Source organism: Carlito syrichta, unplaced genomic scaffold (assembly GCF_000164805.1).
Source record: "Carlito syrichta isolate Samal-C Ts95f unplaced genomic scaffold, Tarsius_syrichta-2.0.1 Scaffold301845, whole genome shotgun sequence".
In the NCBI taxonomy this organism is placed as follows: domain Eukaryota; kingdom Metazoa; phylum Chordata; class Mammalia; order Primates; family Tarsiidae; genus Carlito; species Carlito syrichta.
Genome location: NW_007245941.1, coordinates 76,758 through 99,329, shown reverse-complemented (window position 1 = coordinate 99,329; position 22,572 = coordinate 76,758). Strand labels below are relative to the sequence as shown.

Genomic DNA, 22,572 nt, shown 5'->3' with positions numbered 1-22,572 from the left:
CTAGCTCTCCCAAGGTCTCAGAATCAATTTCCTAAAGCTAATAGAAATGAGTCACGGAGCAGTAGCTGTCCCCCTCTCAACTATATGCACCCCCCTGCTTAACCGTACCTTTCTAATTATGGATGCTTGCATTTTTATGATTATAACCATATCATTTCCCCCATACTTCCGTTTCTTATTTTCTTTAAGAGAATATTAACTGTTTAAAGAAAAGAAAAACAAATAAAGGCAACAACGTATCATGTGGTTTACAGCATGTGTAGAAGTAATATAAAAGACAAAAGATCACAAAGGATGGGGGGATAAATGGAAATAAACTGTTGTGCATGTCACACTGTTCATGAAGTGGTACAATTTATACTTAAAGACAGACTGTGATACTTAAAAGATGGATGTCTACTATAACCTTAGAGTAGTACCTGGCTAATAGAATTATAATATGTACCAGATATGTAACTTAAAATTTTCAAATAGCCACCATTAAAAAAGGAAAAAGAATTCAAATTGATTTTTTTTTTGTTGTTTTTTTGAGTTGGAGTCTCACTCTGTCGCCCGGACTGGAGTGCAGTGGCCGCTCCCGGCCACCGCATCCTTGACCTGCTGAGCTCTGGGGATCCTTCCACCTCAGCCTTCCGAGTAGCCGGAATTACAGGCATGCGCTACCACACCCGGCTGATTTTTTGATTTATTGTAGAGATGAGGTCTTGCTGCCCAGGCGGGTCTCGAACCTGCGGGCTCAGGCAATCCACTCACCTCAGCCTCCCAAAGGCGCGGGATTACAGGCTGAGCCACCGAGCCCAGCTCAAATTGATTTTAATAGTTTTTATTTAACCCAATATATAAAAAATATTATCATTTCAACATGTGATCAACATGTAAGCAGAGATTAATGCCATTTATATTCTTCACAATCTGGTGTATACTTGATACTTATAGCACATCTCATTTTGGACTAGCAACATTTCAAGTACTCAACAGTCACATGTGGTTAATGTAGGCTACCATACTGGACAGTATAATTCTAGATCAATGGTCAGAAAACTTTTCTATAAAAGGGCAAAATAGCAAACATTTTTAATTTGGGGGGCCATAAGGGCTCTGTCACAATTATCCAACTTTGTTGTTATAACTCGAAAGCAGCCACAGGCAATATGTAAATGAATGGGCATGGTTGTATTCCAATAAAATGTTATAAAAACACATAGGCTACATTTGACTTAAGGGCCATAATTTGCCAACCACTACTTTGAAGCATTTACCAAAAGAATAATACAGCCAGGTGCGGTCAGTCACACCTGTAATCCCAGCACTTTGGGAGGCCGAGGTGGGAGAACTGCTTGAGCCCAAGAGTTCAAGACCAGCCTAAGCAACACAGTGAGATCTCGTCTCTACAGAATAAATTTAAAAATTAGCCAAGAGTGGTGGGGACATGCCTGTAGTCCCAGCTACTTGGGAGGCTGAGGTGAAAGGATCTCCTGAGCCCAGGAGGTCAAGGCTGTAGTGAGCCATGATCATGCCAGTGCACTCCAGCCTCAGCAGCAGAGTAAGACCCTGAGTCAAACAAACAAAATAATACAAAGAGGTTTAAGCAAAAAGTCAATAGAGAAGACACAATGAGATGCTAAAAGAACAGCAAATACTAAAAAATACACAATTCACACAAAAAGCAGCAGAACAAGAGAAAAAGAAGAAAAGAGAACAGAAAACAAACAAATGGGAGAGCGACTAGTCACTAATATAAAAGGCAGGGATTGGCAGAATGGAGAAAAAAGCAAGACCTAGCTATATGCTGTTTATAAGAAACATACTTTAAAGACAAGTTGCCAGTAAAAGGCTGAACAAAATATACTAGGCAAACACTAAGCAATAGAAAACAGAAGTGGCAGCTGGGCATGGTAGCTCATGCCTGTAATCCCAGAACTTTGGGAGGCCAAGGTGGGAGGCTCACTTGAGCTCAGGAGTTTGAGACCAACCCAGGTAACATAGTGAGACCCCAACTCTGAAATGAAATTTAATGTAATAAAATAAAAATCAAATAAAATAAAAAGAAAATAGAAATAACTATGTTATGGTTGGAGCTGCAGAACATCATCCTAAGTGAGCTAACTCAGAAACAGAAAGACAAACACCACGTTTTCACTTTTAAGTGGGAGCTAAATGGCCACAAAAATGGAAATAATAATAGACACTGGGGACACTAAAAGAGGGGAGGTGGGGATGGAGATTAAGGTTCAGAAACTACTTATTGGATATAATGTTCACTAACTGGGGAATGGGTCACCTGAAGCCCAAACCCTACCAGTACACAATATGTTCATGTAACAAACATCTATTCCCTGAATCTAAAATAAAATGTTTAAAAAACATTTTTAAAAGGTGGCTACGTTAATATGAGGCAAAATTAAAGAGGAATATTCTAAATGATGATAAAAGAGACAGTTCATTAAGAAAACAACAATCCTAAATGGGTATAACATATCAAAAGAGCTTCAAAATATATGAAGCAAAAAACCCAACATAATTAAATGGGAAAACAATCAAATCTACAACCATAGTTAGAGATTTCAACACTCTTCTCGGTAATTGAAAGAACAAGTAGACCAAAAAAAAAAAAAAAAAATCAGTAAGGATATAGATTTGAGCAATGCCACAAACCAACTTAATACTAACAAGATATTCATGGAACATTCTATTCATTTTTTTAAGTGTACACGAATCACTCACCAAGACAGACCATATGTCAGGTCATAAAACAAACCTCAATAATTATCAAAGAAGTTCTAGGCTGGGTGCAGCGACTCACGCCTGTAAGACCAGCACTTTGGGAGGTGGAGGCGAGAGGATTGCCTGAGCTCATAGGTTTGAGACCAGCCTGAGCAACATGGTGAGACCTCGCCTCAACAATAAATTAAAAAATTAGCTGGGTGTGGTGGTGCATGCCTGTGGTTCCAGTTTCTTGGAAGGTAAGATGAAAGGACCGGATAAGGTGGAAGGATCACCTGAGCCCAAGGACTGGTCAAGGCTGTGGTGGCCACAAAGTGTGCCACTGTACTCCAGCCTGGGTGACAGAGTGAGACTCAGACTCAAAAAAAAAAAAAAAAAGTTCTAAATAACTCTTGGGTTAAAGAAGGAAGTACAAAATATATTAGAAAATATTCTGTAGCTGATGATATGAAAAAGACAACATATCAATATGTGAGATGCAGCTAAATACAATTTAAAGGAAAATTTACAGCTTTTTTTTTTTTGTGTGTGTGGTTAGAATCTCACTCTGTCGCCCAGGCTGAAATGCAGTGGCACGCTCATGGCCACCACAGTCTCAACCTGCTAGGCTCAGGAGATCCTTCTGCCTCAGTCTTCCAAGTAGCTGGAATCCACCATACCCAGCTAATATTTTGATTTATTGTAGAGACGAGGTCTTGCCAAGTTGCCTGGGATGGTCTCAGGCAGTCCTCTTGCCTTGTCTCCCAGAGTGCTGGGATTTACAAGTGTAAGTCACCACACCTGGAGAAAATTTACAGCTTTAAATGCTTTTAGTAGAAAAAAAGAAATGCATAAAATCAGGGAGGTTTTCACCTAAGCAAACTAGACCAAAAAAAAAAAAGCAAATTATAAGCAGAAGAAATAATATGAACAAGATACACCTAACCCTGAATTGTACCCCACATCTTTAAAATAAAAAGTTAAAATAAGAAAAAATTAGCTGGGCCTAGTAGTGCATGCCCGTACTTCCAGCTACTTGGAAGGCTGAGGTGGAAGGATTGCCGGAGCCCAGCAGGTTGATGCTGGGGTGGCTGTGAGTATGCCACTGCCGTCCAGTGACTAAGTGAGACTCCAACTCAAAAAAAAGATTACAAATAAATGGAAAAAAAAGAAGACAGAAAAACAAAAAGAAGAACAAATTAAGTCAAAATGGTTCTTTGAAAAGATTAATATAATGAAAAAACCTTTAGTAAGAAAAAAAGAGGTGATACAAATTACTAACATCAGGAATTTTTAAAGAACATCATTATAGATCCTACAAATAATTAAAATTATACAGGAATATTTTGGCCTAATCAATTTATGCTAATGAATTTGACAACTTAAACTGAAATGGAACATAACTGAAAAGCACAAATTACCTAAATACACACAAGAAATAGAAAATCTAAGTACCTTCATATCTATTTAGAAAATTGAGCTCATAATCAAAAACTATTCCACAAAGAAAGTCTATGCCCAGATGCTTCACTGGTAATTTCTACATAAACTGTTTCAGAAAATAACAGAAGAGAAAACTCTTACAATAAAATTCCATGGTCAGCATAACCCTGATACCAAAACTTGACAAAGAATAACAGAAAATTACAGTCTGATTTTTTTCCTCATGAACAAAGATGCAAAGATATTTAACATAATATTAGCAATTAAATCCAGCAGCAGGCCAGGCACTGTGGCTCACACCTATAATCCCAGCACTTTGGGAGGCCGAGGTGAAAGGATTGCCTGAGTCCAAGGGTTTGAGACCAGCCTGGGCAACTTGGCAAGACCTCATCTCTACAATAAATAAAAAAATTAGCCAGGCGTGGTAGTGCGTACCTGTAGTTCCAGCTACTTGGAAGGCTGAGGCGGAAGGGTCACCTGAGTTCAGCAGGTCGAGGCTGCAGTGGCCATGAGTGTGCCACTGCACTCCAGCCAGGGCGACAGAGTGAGACTCCAACTCAAAAATAATATAACATAACATAACATAACATATAACATAACATAACATAACATAACATAACATAACATAACATAACATAACATAACATAACATAGCTGGAATTATAGGCACGCACTACCACGCCCGGTTAATTATTTTGATTTATTTTATCAGTTTAAAATATTGCCAGCATTTAACTTCCCTTTTTTTTTAAGAGATGGTCTCGCTCTGTCATCCAAGCTGAATGTAATGGCACAATTATAGCTTACCATAACCTCAAACTCCTAGGCTCAAGTGACCCTCCAGTCTCAGCCTCCTGAGTAGCTAGGACCATATGCATGTACCAGCTAATTTAAAACTTTTTTTTTGGTAGAGATGGGGTCCTGCTATATTGCCTAGGCTGGTCTTGAACTCCTAGGCTCAAGCATTCTCCCGCCTCGGCATCCCAGAGCACTGGGATTACAGATGTGAGCCATCAAGCCTGCCCAGTACTTATCTTCTGAAGTTACATAGGATTGGGGTGATTAAACGAAATGTGTGTCAAATACTTTTTTTACAGCAGGCACATGGTTCAGTATCCACATGGGATCTGAAAGGAGTCCAGGTGCTGAGACAGTGGCAACATGGACACTGAGAAGGGGAAGGGATTAGATGCAGACATGTTCAGCTCTAATCCTAGTTCTCCCACTGAACTGATGGATAAACCACAGAGCTTCCATTTCCTCACCCCTAAAATGAGAGTAAGACATATCCTTTCTACCTCAAGGGGGTTTTGTGAGGGTTAATCAAACAGCTGTGGTCTATAAAGTATTCTCTGAAGCACAGGGAGGCCGTTGCAGTGGCTCATGTCTGTAATTCCAGCACTTTGGGAGGCTAAGGCAGGAGGATCTTGAATCTAGGAGTTCAAGACCAGCATAGGCAAAATAATGAGAAGTCATCTCTATGAAAAATTAAAAAATTAGCTAGGCATTGATGGCACACACCTATAGTCCCAGCTACTCATGAGACTGAAGCAGAAGGACTGTCTGAGGGCAGGAGGTCCAGGCTGCAGTGAGCTGTGATTGTGCCACTGCACTCCAGTCTGGGAGATAAGAGTGAGACTCTGACTCAAACAACAACAACCACAACAAAACTCACAGAGAATTAAGGTAGTATTTACTTCTGATATTATGTGGAAAGTTAGAAAAATAATCTTTCTCAAAAATCAGACTTACTATTTACAATCCTGTAAGAAGGTATGAGAACAACTCTAACCTTTTAAATCAACAGACAAGAACTCTTACCTATTGGTGTAGTAATAGTTATTTTGCAGGGCATAGGATTTGCACTGGGTGTTTAACCGCTTTCTGTCAACCTCCTTCCAACCATCTTCTGTCCACTTTCTCTTGATCTGCTTCTCTTCCTGTTTCTTCCCCACATATTGAGCATAGGTCTGGATCCGATAGCTTTCAGCATATTTGCTGGTATTGACAGCTACAAGGAAAAGGAAAAAAACATATAAATATCTGGTCTAGCCCCAAAGATGTCACTTTTGAAAGGTGGCTGAAAGTAGACAAAGGAGTCCTAAGCTGAAGTCGGAGCTCTGGCCATGGTTCTGCTACTTAGTGACCTTGAGTATGTCCCAGAAACTCTCCAAGGCTGTCTCCTCATATGGAGAAGAGAGAGAGTCATTGCTCCCCAATTTCCCTTGTATGAAAGTGTTTTGTGAACTGTAAAGAACAGCGATGAAGTACGTAAAATGCTAATTTAAAAAATATTTCCAGTTAACATTACTGCTTGAAAATTACTCATTTTCAGAGTAACACAATGAAGATAAACACAACCACTAAGAGAAAATGGTAAAACTCTCACTATTTTGTTAAGAATAAAAATGACGCCAGGCTTGGTGGCTCAGCCTGTAATCCCGTGCCTTGGGAGGCTGAGGTGAGTGGATTGCCTGAGCTCACGAGTTCGAGACCCACCTGGGCAACTTGGCGAGACCTCATCTCTACAATAAATCAAAAATTAGCCAGGCGTGATAGCGCGCCTGTAGTTCCAGCTACTTGGAAGGCTGAGGTGGAAGGATCGACGGAGCCCAGCAGGTCGAGGCTGCGGTGGCTAGAAGTGGCCACTGCACTCCAGTCTGGGCGAGAGAGTGAGACTCCAACTCAAGAAAAAAAAAAAAAAAAAAAGACAACAGACTGGGCATGGTGGCTCATGCCTACAATCCCAGTGGCCAAGGCAGAAGGTTTGCCTGAGGCCAGGAGTTCAAGACCAGCCTGAACAACATAGAAAAACTCCATCACTACAAAAAAGAAGAAGAAGAAAAAGGAAAAAAAAAGCAATACTGCCAGTAGTGGTGATCACTATTTCAAACACTGAAGGTCTCCTCTACGTCTGTGCCCAGTGTTTGTTTTACATATATTATATCTAATCATCACGTATACCTGCAAGGGAGGAAATGTTTTTACTGATGAGAAAGCAGGGTTGCAGAGATCAAGGATTTACCAACAGGCACACCTGGGAGAATGGCAGGTCTGGAATGCAAAACCAGCTTACTCTGACCCTAATGCCCAGGCCCCTCTGGTTGCTTTGCACTCACTTTGGACTTTACAAATTCAGGAAATCTCCAACACACTTGAGACATACCTCTTCAGCTTTTAAAAACTGCTCATTCTGGCTGGTCAGAAGATAGTGAATTATCTCGATTGTTCACCGTCAGTTACAGGTGGAACTCCTTGTACCTCCTTCTCACTACTGCACTTGACTAGTCTTAAAAAAATGAATAAATAAAAATAAACAAAATTCTCTGAACCTGCCTCTAGCTGGCAGGAGTACTTAACACTGGAGCTTATTCCCTGCTTGGTGTTAATGTCTTAAGCTAAGGCCGGGCCAATTCTGCTATAATCCCACACTGCCTCCTCTTTTGAGGCTGGTAGACAGAAAACGCTGGTAGTGTGGGATTGAGGATCAGTGATAGGCCTGCTGGTGGATGGGTGCCCATGTGCTGGTTCTGGCTCATGCAGTCTGGGTGTGTGCTCTCCTAACCCACTGTCACTGCAAGCAGCTATTACCCACAATGGTAGCAAGGCCACACTGCGAGGGGCGGTACTGGTACCTGGGTAGTGACAAAAGCACCATGATGTCAGGCACAGGCTGTATACCTGCACCTAGAAAAGTTCAGGGTACAGAGGAGTTCTCAGTAAACAGGATGTGAATGGATGCATGGCTGAATGGAGCAAGTGGTGACAAGCATGCAGGCTCTGAGAATGTCAGAACTGGGCAACGGGTTCCAGTGTATCAGGGACATTACATCAAGAGAAAGACAACTGTATGAGAGGCAGATGTTCACACAACCAACACCTGATGCTTTTTAAACTTCAGGTAGCCCAGATTTAACTATAACTTCTCAGCACAACAGTGTTTTCCAGAATGTTATGCCCTAAATATTTAGTTGTCAAAAAAACAGAACAAAGGAAAAAAAAAAACTACTTCTTTCAAAAACATAAATTTTTACCAAGAAGTCTGCTCTACTTTTCAAGTATTCACTCTAGAGTTAAAGAGTGAAAGGGGAGAAAAGCCCTCTAAATATTAGAGAACTTCCATACTATATATAAAGTCTCCCAAAGAAGCAGAGTGAGTTACTGAAATGTGAGCTCAAAACAGCATGCTCTGGCTCACTCACAAGGAGGTAAACAGTGAAAACCACCCGTTTTGGAGACGTGCTGTTGACAAACTCACTTGTATCAGAGAGTCACAGAAACAAGATCCTTTCTCGCAAATCTTATTCCTGGGAACAGTTACTTTTCCTATTTTCAATGCATCATATTTCTGACTTTTTTCACTCATTTATACAGTCTCCCAACAATATAAATCCCACAAACATCATCCACCCATTCTTCCATCCAGCAATTGCTTACTGAGTGTCTCTGTCCCAGGGTCTACGCTAGGTATTTGGTAAAACAGGACACAATCCCCACCCCCTTAAAGCTTACCCTGCTACAAACCAGATTTATGTAGAGGCAATTTCCCTGTAAACTTGAGACTCCCGATTAAAACATGTTAATATATCAGTGTGATTTATCATGAGAACTCACTGGTTCTACTGTCATTACTCTCTACTGACCGTCAGCAAATGAGCATCTCCCAGATGTTCCTCTTCAAATGTCATTCTTTAATTTAGAATTTTGATTTTTTAAGTGTGCCCAAAAGGAATGAACCTGTAACAATTCCTCTTTCAAGTTTAATTTGGATTACCAAGGAAGCAAGGAGGCTTGGGTCAGTATTCCCTATGAAAGCAAAGGTGATGACAGGATCATAAAGAAGCCAAATGATCTGTTTAATGATATCTGATTGTTTTCAATAACTTAGCTCCCAGTTGATGGACAAATGTTACAAACAACTCCCTAACCATGGTAAGAGAATTTATCTGAGCACATCTAGAATTAGGATCACTTAAAAGGGGAAACAAATAACAGTCCACTTTTCACTGCTGGCCTTCATGTGGCAATAATTTACCAGCATTCCTTCAAGTCCCAGCTCAAAGCCATGTCTCTAATGGATGAATCAGCAAAATGAATTGGCTATCAACTGTGTCTTCCAGTGATTCCAGCTAGCCTGTCTGAAGCAGCATGTAGCAGGCTGCTGGGTAGCACTAAGCTTTTCCAAATTTGTCAGGGAAATGATTCAAGACAATCTCACGGTCCTGCCACTTTGTCAAAGCCACTGGGGAACCAAACACGTTGAAAGGACTCCTGCTCCCCTGGAGGTGAGTGAGAACAGGTCCCCTCATGTAAGGCTCATCTTCTCAGGCATCGCTGTGCCTGCTCCATTGTCTCTTGACACTCTGCACACATTACAGCACTTAATCTTCCATGTTCCGGTCACTATACAGATAAAGAGACTGAGCATCAGAGAAACTAAACAGCTTACCTGAGGGCTTGTAGGTAAGCAAGAAAGTTGGTCTAGAACCAAGAAGATGTGGCACATATATAAACATTATATATATTTGTGTGTGTGTGTATATATATACATATATATATAAAAGTAATACTACCTCGTATCTGCTGTGTATTTATAAGCATTTTGTTTGTTGATAATTATCTTATAAAATACTTCTTCTATTAGGAGTTTTAAAGAATTACTTAAAATGTTTAGATTTTTTTAAAAAGAACTTTCCATTATTGTCAAGCAAAGTCTCTAAGGTAATAGACACATTATGTTTATGAACAGAAAGACTTAATATGTTGTTTCTGTCCTAACCTGATCTACAGATTTAATGCACTCCAGCAAAAAATTCCAATATTTTAATCAAGCACTGAAAAAGTAAAAATTAGAAAAAACATCTCAACAGAAAACAACAGAGGTTGTGAGAGACTGGGATTGGGGTTGGGGTTGGGGCTGGGGCTGGGGTTGGAATTGGGGAGGAAGTTGACTATAAAGAAGATGAGAGGATTTTGGGGGTGGGTGACAGAACTGTCCTGCATCTTGATTGTGGTGCTGGTTACATGATTGCATGCACTTGCTGAAACAAAGACCTGTACACCAAAGATGGTCATTTTACTGTATATAAGTTAAACCTCAATTATTCTGTGAAACCCGATGGATTCTAAAATTAGAAAAAAGAGCTAACAATAGATGGAATATTTCTAAAGAAGAATAGGAAGGTGAACTTGCCTTGCTAGCTAAAAGAGCTTATTGTGAAGCTATAGTAATTAAGACATGGAAGTAACGGTACAGAGATAAACAAACTCTGACCAATGGCATAAAAAGTTAAGAGCCTAGGAAAAGATTTCTGCATCTGTGAAACTTTGATTTTAGACAGAACAGCCTGGAAAAGGAAAAACTGGAAAAACTGTTTATCCATAGGAAAAAAATGAAATTGGATTCTTAGTCACACCATGCTGAAAAATTCACTCCAGATGGATGAAGAACTTAAATGTCAAAAGCAAACTTTGAAAAGCTGAAAAGAAAATATAAGTGAATAACTTTCTGACCTTGAAGTAGGGAAGAATTTATGAAGACACAAAAAGGTTAAGCATAAAAGGACATATTAGTAAGTTTGGCTAAATTAATATTAAAACTTTGTCTATCAGAAGATACTTTTAAATAAAGACAATCTATAAACCGGGATAAGATATTTGTAAAACAAAACTGACAAGATTAGCGCCAAGATACATAAAAATTCGTAAAAATCAGTAAGGAAACAAAAACAAAAAAATGGGTAAAAGACATGAAAAACACGCAGAGTCATTTCACAGAAGAAATACATTAAGGCCAATAAACATATGCAGGGATGCTCAACCTCAGACATAGGCAAATTATGACCACAATAAGATATCATTTTATACCTACTGTGTTGGCAAAAATGAAAAAGACTGATAATATAAACTACTGGGAAGATGTAGAGCAGTGGGATCCCCAGGGGTTGTAAAACCATTTCAGAAAACAATTTAGTGCTCTCATTTAAAGTTGATCACTCACACATCCTATGACCCTGCAATTCTACTCCTAGATATATATTAATACATGAGTATTAAGAGATAAATACAGGAGTTGGGTTTTTGTTGTTGCTGTTTGTTTGTTTTTTAAAGCACTGTTTATAATAGCCAAATAAAGAGGGAGGGAAGGAGGAATGCAAATTCCCATCATCAAGTAAATGGACAAACTGCAGCATATTCCACACAATGAAATGTTGTATAAGAGAAAATGTAAATGAACTATAGCTACAAAATAAATGCATCCTAGTGATGTAATGGCCAATGAAAAATGCAAACCACAGGAGTCTACTTGTAGCATGATATCCTGTTCAAAACCAAAAAACACATATATACACACACACATACACACACGGGCAGAGGGTGAGGTGGTTGCATATATGAGACAGAACAAAAAATAGTAAATAATCAGCACAAATTTTAGGAGTGGTAGGTCCCAGCAGGGAATCAGAAGATGGCATAGGAGAGAAACAATAGGTAGAAGTAATTTATCAGCAATGTTCTAGTTCTTGGTTGAGTGGCAATTTCACAGATGTCATTACATCCTAAACAAACAAAATGTCGTAAGTTGTCTATTGTTTACCCTGTCCCGCTACTGAAGGCCATTTCCAATACAGTCTATCTTGAGTGAGAAGTCACTCAGTCACTTCTGTTTCAGTGTCTTCAGTCATAGGGAAGTAGAGTTCTGGAATGGTAAGTACATGCTGCTGAGATGCCAGCCTTCCTCAGGCGGCTGAGGGCATGTTTGCAGTCTGCTTCTCAGACTGCTGAAATCGATTTACTGTAGCAACTGTTTAAGGGCGTAGGGGAGTAGGAAACTGTTGAAGTAGTTACACACCATTAGTCCTGCATTTTTCACAGTGGCTATCCTCAGCAAACATCAAATTCTCAATGTCTAACTAAGGGAGTTGTCTATATCCTTAATCGTCCAATGGTTACAAGAAAGGGATGTCTTTATTGAATATTTACTCTGCCAGGCACAGAAGATCCTGTAAGCATTATCTTGACTTTATAGACCAGGAAACTGAGATTCAGAAGTGACTAGCCCAAGGTCACAAAGATTACAAGTGTTTAGGCTGGAACCCAAACTAAAGCCTACATACATTCTTTTTTTTTTTTTTTAATTGGAGTCTCACTCTGTCGCCCAGACTGGAGTGCAGTGGCCGCTCCCAGCCACCGCAGCCTCGACCTGCTGGACTCCGGCGATCCTTCCGCCTCAGCCTTCCGAGTAGCCGGAATTACAGGCATGCGCTACCACGCCCGGCTGATTTTTTGATTTATTGTAGAGATGAGGTCTTGCTGCCCAGGCGGGTCTCAAACCCGCGGGCTCAGGCAATCCGCTCACCTCAGCCTCCCAAAGGCACGGGATTACAGGCTGAGCCACCGAGCCCGGTTATACATTCTTTTCATGACACCATGTGCACTGGAAGGGTCTAGTTTGTGTCATTTGGAATTAAATAACAGGGGCACACATTTGTCTGCAAGAGAGTCAGAGTCTGTCCATCCTTCCGCAAGACAGCTGTGTGTAAGCACCAGGAGTCTCTGCATGACAACCTGGTGTATTAACCCACCACTAGGAGTGAGTGTGCCAAGAGTGGCCTCTGCCTACTTCACAGGCCCAAATCCTACTCCTCTGATGCCAACACATGCTTTAATGTCAATGGTGCCACCTCTGATGGTATGTTAGATGGTCTCTTAGGCCTGTAATCCCAGCACCATGGGAGACAAAGGCAAGAGAATTACCTAAGTTCAGGGGTATAAGACCAACCTGGACAACTTGGTGAGACCTCGTCCACACAATAAATAAGTAAATTAAAAACTAGCCAGGAGTGGTGGCGTACACCTGTGGTTCCAGCTACTTGGAAGGCTGAGGTAGAAGGATCACCTGAGCCCAGCAGGTCGAGGCTGTGGTGGCTATCATCATACCACTGCCACTCCTGCCTTGGTGACAGAGTCAGCCTGACTCAAAACAAAAAAAAAAGAGAGAGAAAAAAAAACAGCCTCTCCTTACTCCTCCCAGAGCAGCCAGCAGCCCAGGAGCCCTGACCACTCACACTGTCATTCTGGGTTGCCATCCTATACTTGGATGACACTAAATGTTGCTTTGTGTTTATCGGCTTATTTAAATATGAATATATTGGATACAAATTTTTTCATACTGTTTTGACCAGATTTGAGTTTACAATAGATTGACCACCTCTCCAACTTACCAGATAGAGTACCATAGGTTTTATCATAGATTCTGCAAGAGAACAACATTTAAAATCTTCAAAGAAAGGAGTTAAAAACATCCAACCCTAATGGTCCCTATAAACATTTTTCTGTGTTCAAAAAAATTATCTTAAAAACCGAGCCAGGTGGAGTGGCTCATGCCTGTAATCCTAGCACTTTGGAAGGTAGAGGCAAGAGGATTGCCTGAGCCCACAGATTCAAGACCAACCAGGGCAACATGGCAAGACCTTGTCTCTAAAATAAATAAAAAATTAGCAGAGTGTGGTGGTGCATGCCTGTAGTTCAACCTACTTGGGAGGCTGAGGTAGAAGGATCGCCTGAGCCCAGTAGGTCAAGGCTACACTCCAGCCTGGGCAACAGAGTGAGACTCAAAACAAAAACAAAAACCAAAAAACCTATCTTGGATATATTTCCCCTCAGCACATCTAAAGAACTAGGTAGATAATAAACTGCACGCAGGAACCAGTGATCTAACAGAAACACGGTCAAATGCAGATATTTCCAATGTGTCCAAAGAGGTAAAATAGGGCCCCAAGCCAGCCCAGAAAATGACAACCCACTTTTTACCCTCTCTGGTCCTTCCTTCCGCTGCTGACATGATCCATTCTCCTCTGCCAAACCCTTCCGTGTCTTCCAGGTCAAGTGCAAACTTTCTGGTATACCATGCAGGACCCTTGGTAATACCCAAGTGCTGACCAGCTCTCTCACCTCAACTCTATCTTCCCAAATTTACTGTCTTGTCTCCCGAATAGAGCCAGGTACTCTTTGAGAGAAGGGACCACACCTTATTGATCTCTGCAGCACCTGGGTTCTACCGTGGTCTTTTTGCAGGAATTCAATATATGACTATGGGAGGAAAGGAGAGAAGAAACCAAGTTTTGTCTGGTAGCAACCTGTTTCTACTCAAGTGAAAAAAAGTCAGAACCAGGATACATATTCACAAAATTTTCAGTAAAAATTCCATGCCAAAGTCTGGGATGTGAACAAAGAGTATAGACCCAAAACCAGAGGGACTGGCTCTAGCCCTGGCTCTGATTCTAAAGCATAGCTTCGCTGGGACAGGAACAATCCATGCACGGCACCACGCGAGAGTCTTACAGTGCTGCTGGGAGAGACATGGGCCAGTGTTGTGGACATAGCACCCCCCCATCTCAGTCATATCATTAGGAACCAGGGCTTGGTATTCCCTGTCCTCTTCTTTTCATACCATGGGTGCTTCTCCAACAAAAGGTCATTTTCTTTTAAAGTACTGAGGCAATAAAAGAGATCCAAGCCCCTCAAAAGGATAGACAGAACTAATGAAGTAATGCAGTGAGGGGACTAGGTTCGTTCATCTTGGGACCTCCACTGCAGTGCCCAACACACAGGAGGTGCTCAGTGAAGGAAAGGAGCAAGGACAAGGAAGCAGGCTCAGAGAACCCAGGCTGCAGGGACGCGCAGTGCAGAGCACCCAGCAAGAGCAGCCGAGCATCACAAACAGCTCCCACACATCCCATCCTTACCCCTTACTTCAGGAGCTGTTACTCCCACTTCATGGCTAAGGCCAAGGAAAAGTCCTACAGGCATCCAGCTAGGATGTGGCAGAACACCTAGACAAGTCATGCCCCCAACTCTTTACTCCCTCACATCAACCCCTCAACTGAACACAGACAGGCACTGCAGCTGGCCCCTGGTCCCACATCTCACTTCACCTCAGAGTTTTCCAATTCAGGCCAAGAAACTGGCAAGGAAAACACGCTTCACAATCTGGACATGAAGACAATAATGATGTTTATTTACTTAAAAATTACCCAAAGGGAGGTAGTAAAGTCAAGTGGGAAAACCACAGGTTCTGAGGCCACGCAGACCTGGGTTCAAATCCTACCCAAATCTTAACTTGCCTGGCAGGTGAGTCACCTGCCTCCCTGGACTTCTGTTTCTTTATCCATAAAATGAGCACCTCTACCTATGCTACAAAGCTATCAGAAGACAACAGGCATAAATACAAAGCTTTCAGCACAGGGCCTGGAACACAGTAGTTCTTTAATTAATGAAGTTACTGCTGTTAAATCATAAAACATACAGTTCAGACAAAAAGAACTGTGCCCCAGCCAATATAAGACTTTCCACAGTGGTGCAGATTCAGTGAGCTGTAACTCATCACCCTGGTGAGACAGAAGTGAGGGTGATCGAACACACCTTAAGTCTCAATCACTCATGGAATACCCTTATCATTCAGAACTTGGGTGCAATCTAGCAAACTCGACTAGTATAAGTTCAACAAGTTTGGACTATAAATATTCAAAATTTTATTGATACCAAAATTAACTAACGGTTTTTCACAAACTCTCCTGACACCGCCATCGCCTGCTTTGGAAACATTCACATCATTCATTCATGCAACAGACTCTGGCACTGTACCCAGTACTGTGGGAAGAAGCAGAACTGTAGGGAGAAGTACTGTGGGGAGACATTCCCTGAGTGTCTCTTAAGAAGCCCAGGATCTAGAAGAAGAAGAAAGGAAAGGAAAAGAGGAGTACCACACAGGGAGGAATCCAGGTGGGAATTGATGACTTTAACATGAGCAGGGTAGTAGAAAAGGAGACAACAAACATGAGACATTCAAGGCTGGATGCGAAGTGGAAGAGCTGCTGTGTAGGCTGCAAATTCTCACAGCCAATGCCAGCAGCCTCAGCATCTAATGAATGATGTCACTAAGGAACACCACTTTGATTAACCAGCGTAGAGTTGTTCTTTTTCGTGGTTACAAGCTAAAAAATCCATTTTAAATTATTAAAGCAATCATTTAATACGTACTTACTATACGTCAAGAATTATGCTAACTGCTTTACAAACAGATACAATGGACACCTGAACAAAATGGATTTGAACGGTGAGGGTCCACTTAAGTGTGGATTTTTTTCAACCAAATGCAGATTAAAAATACAGTATTCACTGGATGCGGTGGCTCATGCCTGTAATCCCAGCACTTTGGGAGGCAGAGGTGAGAGGACTGCCTGAACCCAGGGGTTCAAGACCAGCCTGGGAAACAAGGCAAGACCTCATCTCAACAATAAATCAAAACATCAGCTAGGTGTGGTGCACACCTGTGGTTTTAGCTACTTGGAAGTCTGAGGTGGAAGCATAGCCTGAGGTCAGCAAGTCGAGGTTGCAGTGGCCTTGAGCATGTCACTGCACTCCAGCCTGGGTGAGGGAGTGAGACTCTGACTCAAAAACAACATAAAAATACAGTATTTGAGGACCATGAGACTGCCTTTCTGTATCCATGGGTTCCACAGGACCAGCTGTGGGACTTGAGCATGTGTGCACTTTGCTACACACACAGGGGTCTTGGAGCCAATCTCCTGTGGATACAGACTGTATATTTAATTTTCACCTGTTCATCTATCCATTCATACATGATCAGACTGTCTTCTAAAACTAGGCAACTGAGGCTATGTAAGAGAGACACAGTCTTAGTATTCATGGGCGAGAGTATGCACATACCACCACATGTAGACTGAGGGTTAGAGAAGGAGCTGTGTTCTAAAGCTCCCCAGGGGGAACGGATCAAGGCTAGGACACAGGGGCAGTTTCCCTAAGGAACAGCCAAAGGGTCTTTCTTGAAACTTGAGGGTTGGGAGAGCAGACAGAATAGAAAATGTTGAATGTTGGGAATTGTGATCCAGGCCCACATAACAAAGTGACATTCTCTAAGTGGGGAAATATACAGTGTAGATTGAGGACTGAAAGTCCATCATGGCAAAATCTAGAGAAGCGGGAGAAGGGCTGGCAGAGCAGCTGAAGTGAGGGCAGGAAGCTGCAGCAGGCTGTTTCTTGGGAGGACAGGGGAGCAGAAAAGGCCATGGAGCGAGGACAGCCAGACAGTGGCCTTCCATTCAGTGCTGCCAGTCTGCCCCGTGCTCTTATTTTCTCCAAAACAACTCCAAAGGCAGGTAACAACTCTACTTCTACAGACTAGAAAATAGAAGTTGAGAGAGATTGGGCAACCAGCCAAAGGCCACAATAACTAACTCGCAGAGCTGGGATTTGATGCCTGAGCTCCCCGATCCAACACCTTGCTTCTTAGGACAACTTTAACCTGCCCCTCAATGCAGTCACTAGAGTAGCAGCTGCTCTCAAACCCAGCCAGGCAAAAAAAGGTTTTCACAAGTGATGACACGGCTCCTTAAAAGGTGGGGTAATGATATGCAGAAGGTAAGGAGGAATTTATGATGGAGTTCAGAAAAAAGTTTTGAACTGTTACTTGAAAAAAAAACACAATTTAAAATAGGAGTTGGGAAACAATTCCATACTTAACAGTCTTGACAAAGTTGACAGACAGCTGAAAGACCTAAGCAATTTACAACATTCTTCACACTTCATGGGAAAAAATGAAGATTGATGTCTCAACTGCATAAGAAAAATTTAAGGTAAAATCAAAGATCTGCTAGATTATGTGAAACGGCAGATCCTAAACGTAATAACACTGAATAAATTCCACTCCAGGGAAGACTAAGTAGTACTGTTTTAGTTATGCTATTTTATAACTGCTGTAAGGTCCTCTATGTACATGTCATAATGGAGTACAAAACAGATAATAATCATGTTTATAGGGAGGTTATTAAGCATCAGGTTTTTTTTACTTCTAATCCTAATATATTATTTTATATCCCATCATATCCTAGTATATTAATCTATTCTCTTCCATCTCTAATTCTACCTCTTGCAAGGAAGTCCTATTTTGAATACTACACAACAGAGTCTCAGACAAGTTAAGGAACTTGCCTGATGTCACCCCGCTGGACTGCGGTACATAGCCAGCACTTATACCCCTTCCCCAACCTGAGTACCTTTCCCGCTTTATGGGTGGCACACAGCCTGCAATTGGTTTTGAATTGCAGCAGTATCACTAAACAATGCCCACCTTTACTACACAAAACCCACTCTGATGTGTTCTGTTCTTCGCCTTTCTCCCTTCTTTTTTTATACTGTATCAACCAGCATTGATTTCCTGACCCACTAAAGGGCCCTGACCCAAAGTCTGAAATACGCCACAGCTCACTGACACCCACCATTCAAAACAGCATTTCTATGTGACAATGTGCTTTGTGTTCCAAAAGGTTAATCAACAAAAGAACTTTTAGGACACAACCTCTTCAGAGCCTGTGTGTAACTGAAGCACTGGCTGGAGGTAGTGGCTGGGTCTACAGTCAGATTCAAGCAGGATCCTTTTATCTAGACGAGTTCTCAGGAGCTTTGAATACCAGGTACAAATACACGTACACAGCACCTGCACCAAGACAATGCTTTTGGCCTAGCTCTCCTTGGCAACTAGCTGAGCTGCTTATAAAGCATTCTATCAGTCACAATATTAGTGACACTGTGATAAAGTGTAAGCATGCCATCTTTTTTCTACTTCTCACAACCATGTATGGAAAAAGCCTGACAGTGGCACATGCTTTAAAGCTTCTAGGTTTCAAAATTTGAAAAATTTAAAGTCTGTTTGTTTATAAGCTAATATAGGGATGCTGTATGATATTTACACTTTCATTAAATGTCTCCCTGTGGATGTTTTTAAGTAATATTCATTTGATAAAAGAATTTACTTATACCTCATGACTCAGCTTATTCATTAACAAAGTGAAACCAGGGAGGGATGAAGGGGAACTAGAGAGAATGAGAATGACAGGTCCTTATCTGCCAGGTAGGGCCGAGCTATCTCACCTTTGAGTTGAGTCATTACCCCTGGAAGGGAGGGTGCCAGTCGCCCGAGGCTGCCTCTTTCAACCATTAAGGGAGGAATCACAGCAATACCACGTAAACTGTAAAAGTTACAACTTTGTCTACAGTTCCCTTGAACCATTCCTTGCCATGCCCCCAGCGTTGGAAGCACTCTACTCTCCTGATGTTACCTGGATGCTGCACTATGAACATGAGTCCTCTTCCTGGGCCCACCTTTCACCTCTTCCCACTCCCATCCCTGCAATCCATCTACAGATGCAGAGTATCTCCAGGACATCCCACACATGATCTGTTACCACCAAAAAAGGAGGAAAAACGAGAACACAACCTCCTTTAATGCTAGGTCAGTCACCTCTAGGACTTCATGGAGCCACTGTGCCTGTGCTTCCCAACCTCTGTGGAGACAGTGTTTAAGAGAAAAAAAGAATGAAGTCCTCTCTTTGAACTACAGGTTGCCTTGGGACAATACAATGTACTAGTTAGTTATAATTGGCAATATTTGACTTCAGAAAAGAAGGATATAGAAAGAGTCACACTTCTCCAAAGGTAAAATGATAATGAAAGAGGATGTAGTTTCATTTTCCACATCAATTTTACTCTTTGCCTTTGATGAGATGGTGTGCCCAATGACTAATTTATTTCATTGGTGGGTTCTATCTATACACTAAAACCCTAAGGATTACCAAATATCCCAAAATGTGGCACAAAACTGAGTAAGAAGTATTTCTATTTTAAGGTCCCATCTCATCTTGGCATTTAACATAATGATTCTATATTTGTAAGATTTTTTTCTTCCTTTTAAATTACCAAATCACGTCCCTATGTACTTCAGGACTTTAGGAAGACAGTTCCATCTCTTTATTTATTTATTTTCTTAAGTGGAGTAGTTCCCTGTGATGGGAGGCCGCTGGTGCTGACATCAGGCCCGCAGTCAGCATTCAGGTCTGAAATGGAACACGTTAAGCTGTCAAAATGAGGGTACGCAGGTGGAGTGACATATCTCTCAAGTCACACACACACACACACACACACACACACACACACACACACACACACACACACACACAAGGGGGGGAGAGAGAGAGAGACACACAGAGACAGAGAGAGAGGAGAGAGAGAGAGAGAGAGAGAGAGAGAGAGACAGACAGACAGACAGACAAGAATGGAGAGGGAGGGAGGAAGAGAGCAGGGCAGGGAGAGGAAGGGGAATGTCAGCCAGAGCGAACTTTTCACTTTTCTCATTTGCTGAGTAAGTGCTTTTAGAAGGTGACAACTCCCACAGAGAAGTAACAAGTTTTCACCACGCTTAAACTTAAAAGAATCTGTGAAATTCTTTGCCAGCAGGAGAATAAAGCTCAGCTCTCCTGCCTCCTCAGTAATATCTCTAAACTGTTCTGAACAGCAATTTTGCTTCTACATCCTAAGGAGAAATTAATGGGAACCTTTTTGTCTATTTGGACATCCAATGCAAAATCTACTGGTTTAATTGAAAAAGTCAAGCCTACTATTTATATGTTTAAAAAATGAATACAATGGCAAGTGTGATATTACTATACCTCAAAGAATTTTTTAATATTTTATAACATTGCACCTTAAAATTCCGAATGACCCAAAGGTTTCCTACAATGTCAAAATATTTAACACAAATTAGGAAACTGAAAACAACTTCTGAAAGTCCTGTATCTATACAGCAGAACATAGGATGTCTTCTCATTGATAATGGAGTACTTATGTGTTTTAAAAAGCACTCTACATTTTTTCTCTAGAAAAATATTACGTCTCTTACACTCTAATTCAGGAGTCTCACATATAGTGCCTCTAACACAAGTAAAATCTTATTTTAAAGCACTTACTAAATAAATTTACATATATTGCCTTTGCATGCTATTATGCTGTGATTTTAATGGGGAAAAAAGCTAAGTATCTGAAAGTAACTTTCATGGGACCAACTATAAAGCTCTACAAACCATGTTTTCCCAGTGAGTTCACAGACAGCAGCCCATGCCCTATGCCGGGTTCGGGCAGCAGTTAGGGAACTTCACCAACAGCAAGACAAAAAGTCGAGCTTGTTTCTAGGGCTACATGCGGTTTCGTTATGGATTAGTGACAAGGAGGCACATGGATGCAGCCTCTTCTGCTATAATATCTATACCCAGTGAAATCATCCACAGGGCTGAACTGCAAATGAAGTAATTTTGACTAACAGAAAAAAGAATATGTCAAGTGCTAACTCCCATGAGCAATTGACATGGGAGTCAACTGTCCAGTTTCCACCTTTAAGTAAAATGTAAATGAGAAAAGATAGCAAACGTTAAAATGCAGACGGAGGCATGAAAAATAAAAAAGAAAGCCAGAGCCACGTTTCTCTCTCGTTCCACCCTGAGGTGTTTGGCCAACAGCTGATAGAGAGCTTTTTAGTAAAGGAGGCAGAAACAGCCCCCACCACTCTCAGGTTACCAGGCGATGTGCCACCATGTTACTAAAGCAGGCACAGTGAGAATCCTTGGGCAGCTGAACTGCTGAGACATCTGTTCCCCAAGTCCCAGCTGGCCTTGTCCCCTTGCACATGCTCTCCCCACAAGCATACTACTCTTGGGGGAATGCATTAGCAAGCAGTTACCTGAATCACCCCCAAAGTCAGAGACAACGCATAAAACTCACACCAGTAAGGGTGTGTTCTGTCTCCAACTCAAGCCCAACTGCAGCTGTAATTCACTGCCGTTTCCAAAAAGAGCACAGGCAGACCTTGTGCTCACCTCTCTAGAAGTCTTAACTAAATGCTGTTTGGATTACCACACACACACACACACACACACACACACACACACACACACACACAAATTGTTTTTGACCACTTTTCACAAACACTGAAACATTGAATAAGCAGAAGGCACAGTGGCATGAGCATACACTTCAGGGCAGAAAGCCCTACTACTGGCCCCCACATACCCTCTGTGGGCAACTGCTTTCTTATCTCTGAATGAAGGTGCTTTCCATGGTTGGTTTCAGAAAAGCACCCAGAACTGGAGTTGCAGCAGAGTATACCTGTGTGGGGAGGGAAATGGGGAGACTGAAGCTGAATACTGCCTTTAGTCAAAATGACCCTTGAAAATTCTTTTTGGAGGTGCATGCTGGAGAACAAATGCATCTCAATGAGTCCAATACAGCTTTTGGAACACAATGCTGTTTATTCTATCTCGCACCATAGGAAGAAGACGCCTTGCATGTGAATGCTATTCAACACGTGTGCACACACACACGTGCACACATGCCTTTAACCAGAAGGATGCTCATCTCAAGGGAAGTGACAGAACTGAGGTTCACATGAGAAAGGCAGACCCACATCTACCATTTCTTTTTTTTTAACCATATTTTTTATTTTAAAATTGTGGGGTACAGTTAAGGGTTAGGTATACAAATATGCATCGTTCAGGTACCCTTGTTGATAAGAGATGT

General features: G+C 41.5%; 1 protein-coding gene across 1 annotated transcript in view; it reads right to left on the bottom strand.

The window, feature by feature from the left end:
* LOC103257700 (poly(A)-specific ribonuclease PARN-like) overlaps positions 1–22,572 on the bottom strand; it is a gene marked incomplete at its 5' end in the record, with an annotated part of 131,413 nt that overhangs the window by 36,314 nt on the left and 72,527 nt on the right. Inside the window, one exon of the mRNA XM_021711056.1 lies at positions 5,968–6,157. Within this exon, the coding sequence (XP_021566731.1) occupies positions 5,968–6,157 (190 nt within the window). The remainder of the gene's footprint in view (positions 1–5,967; positions 6,158–22,572) is intronic.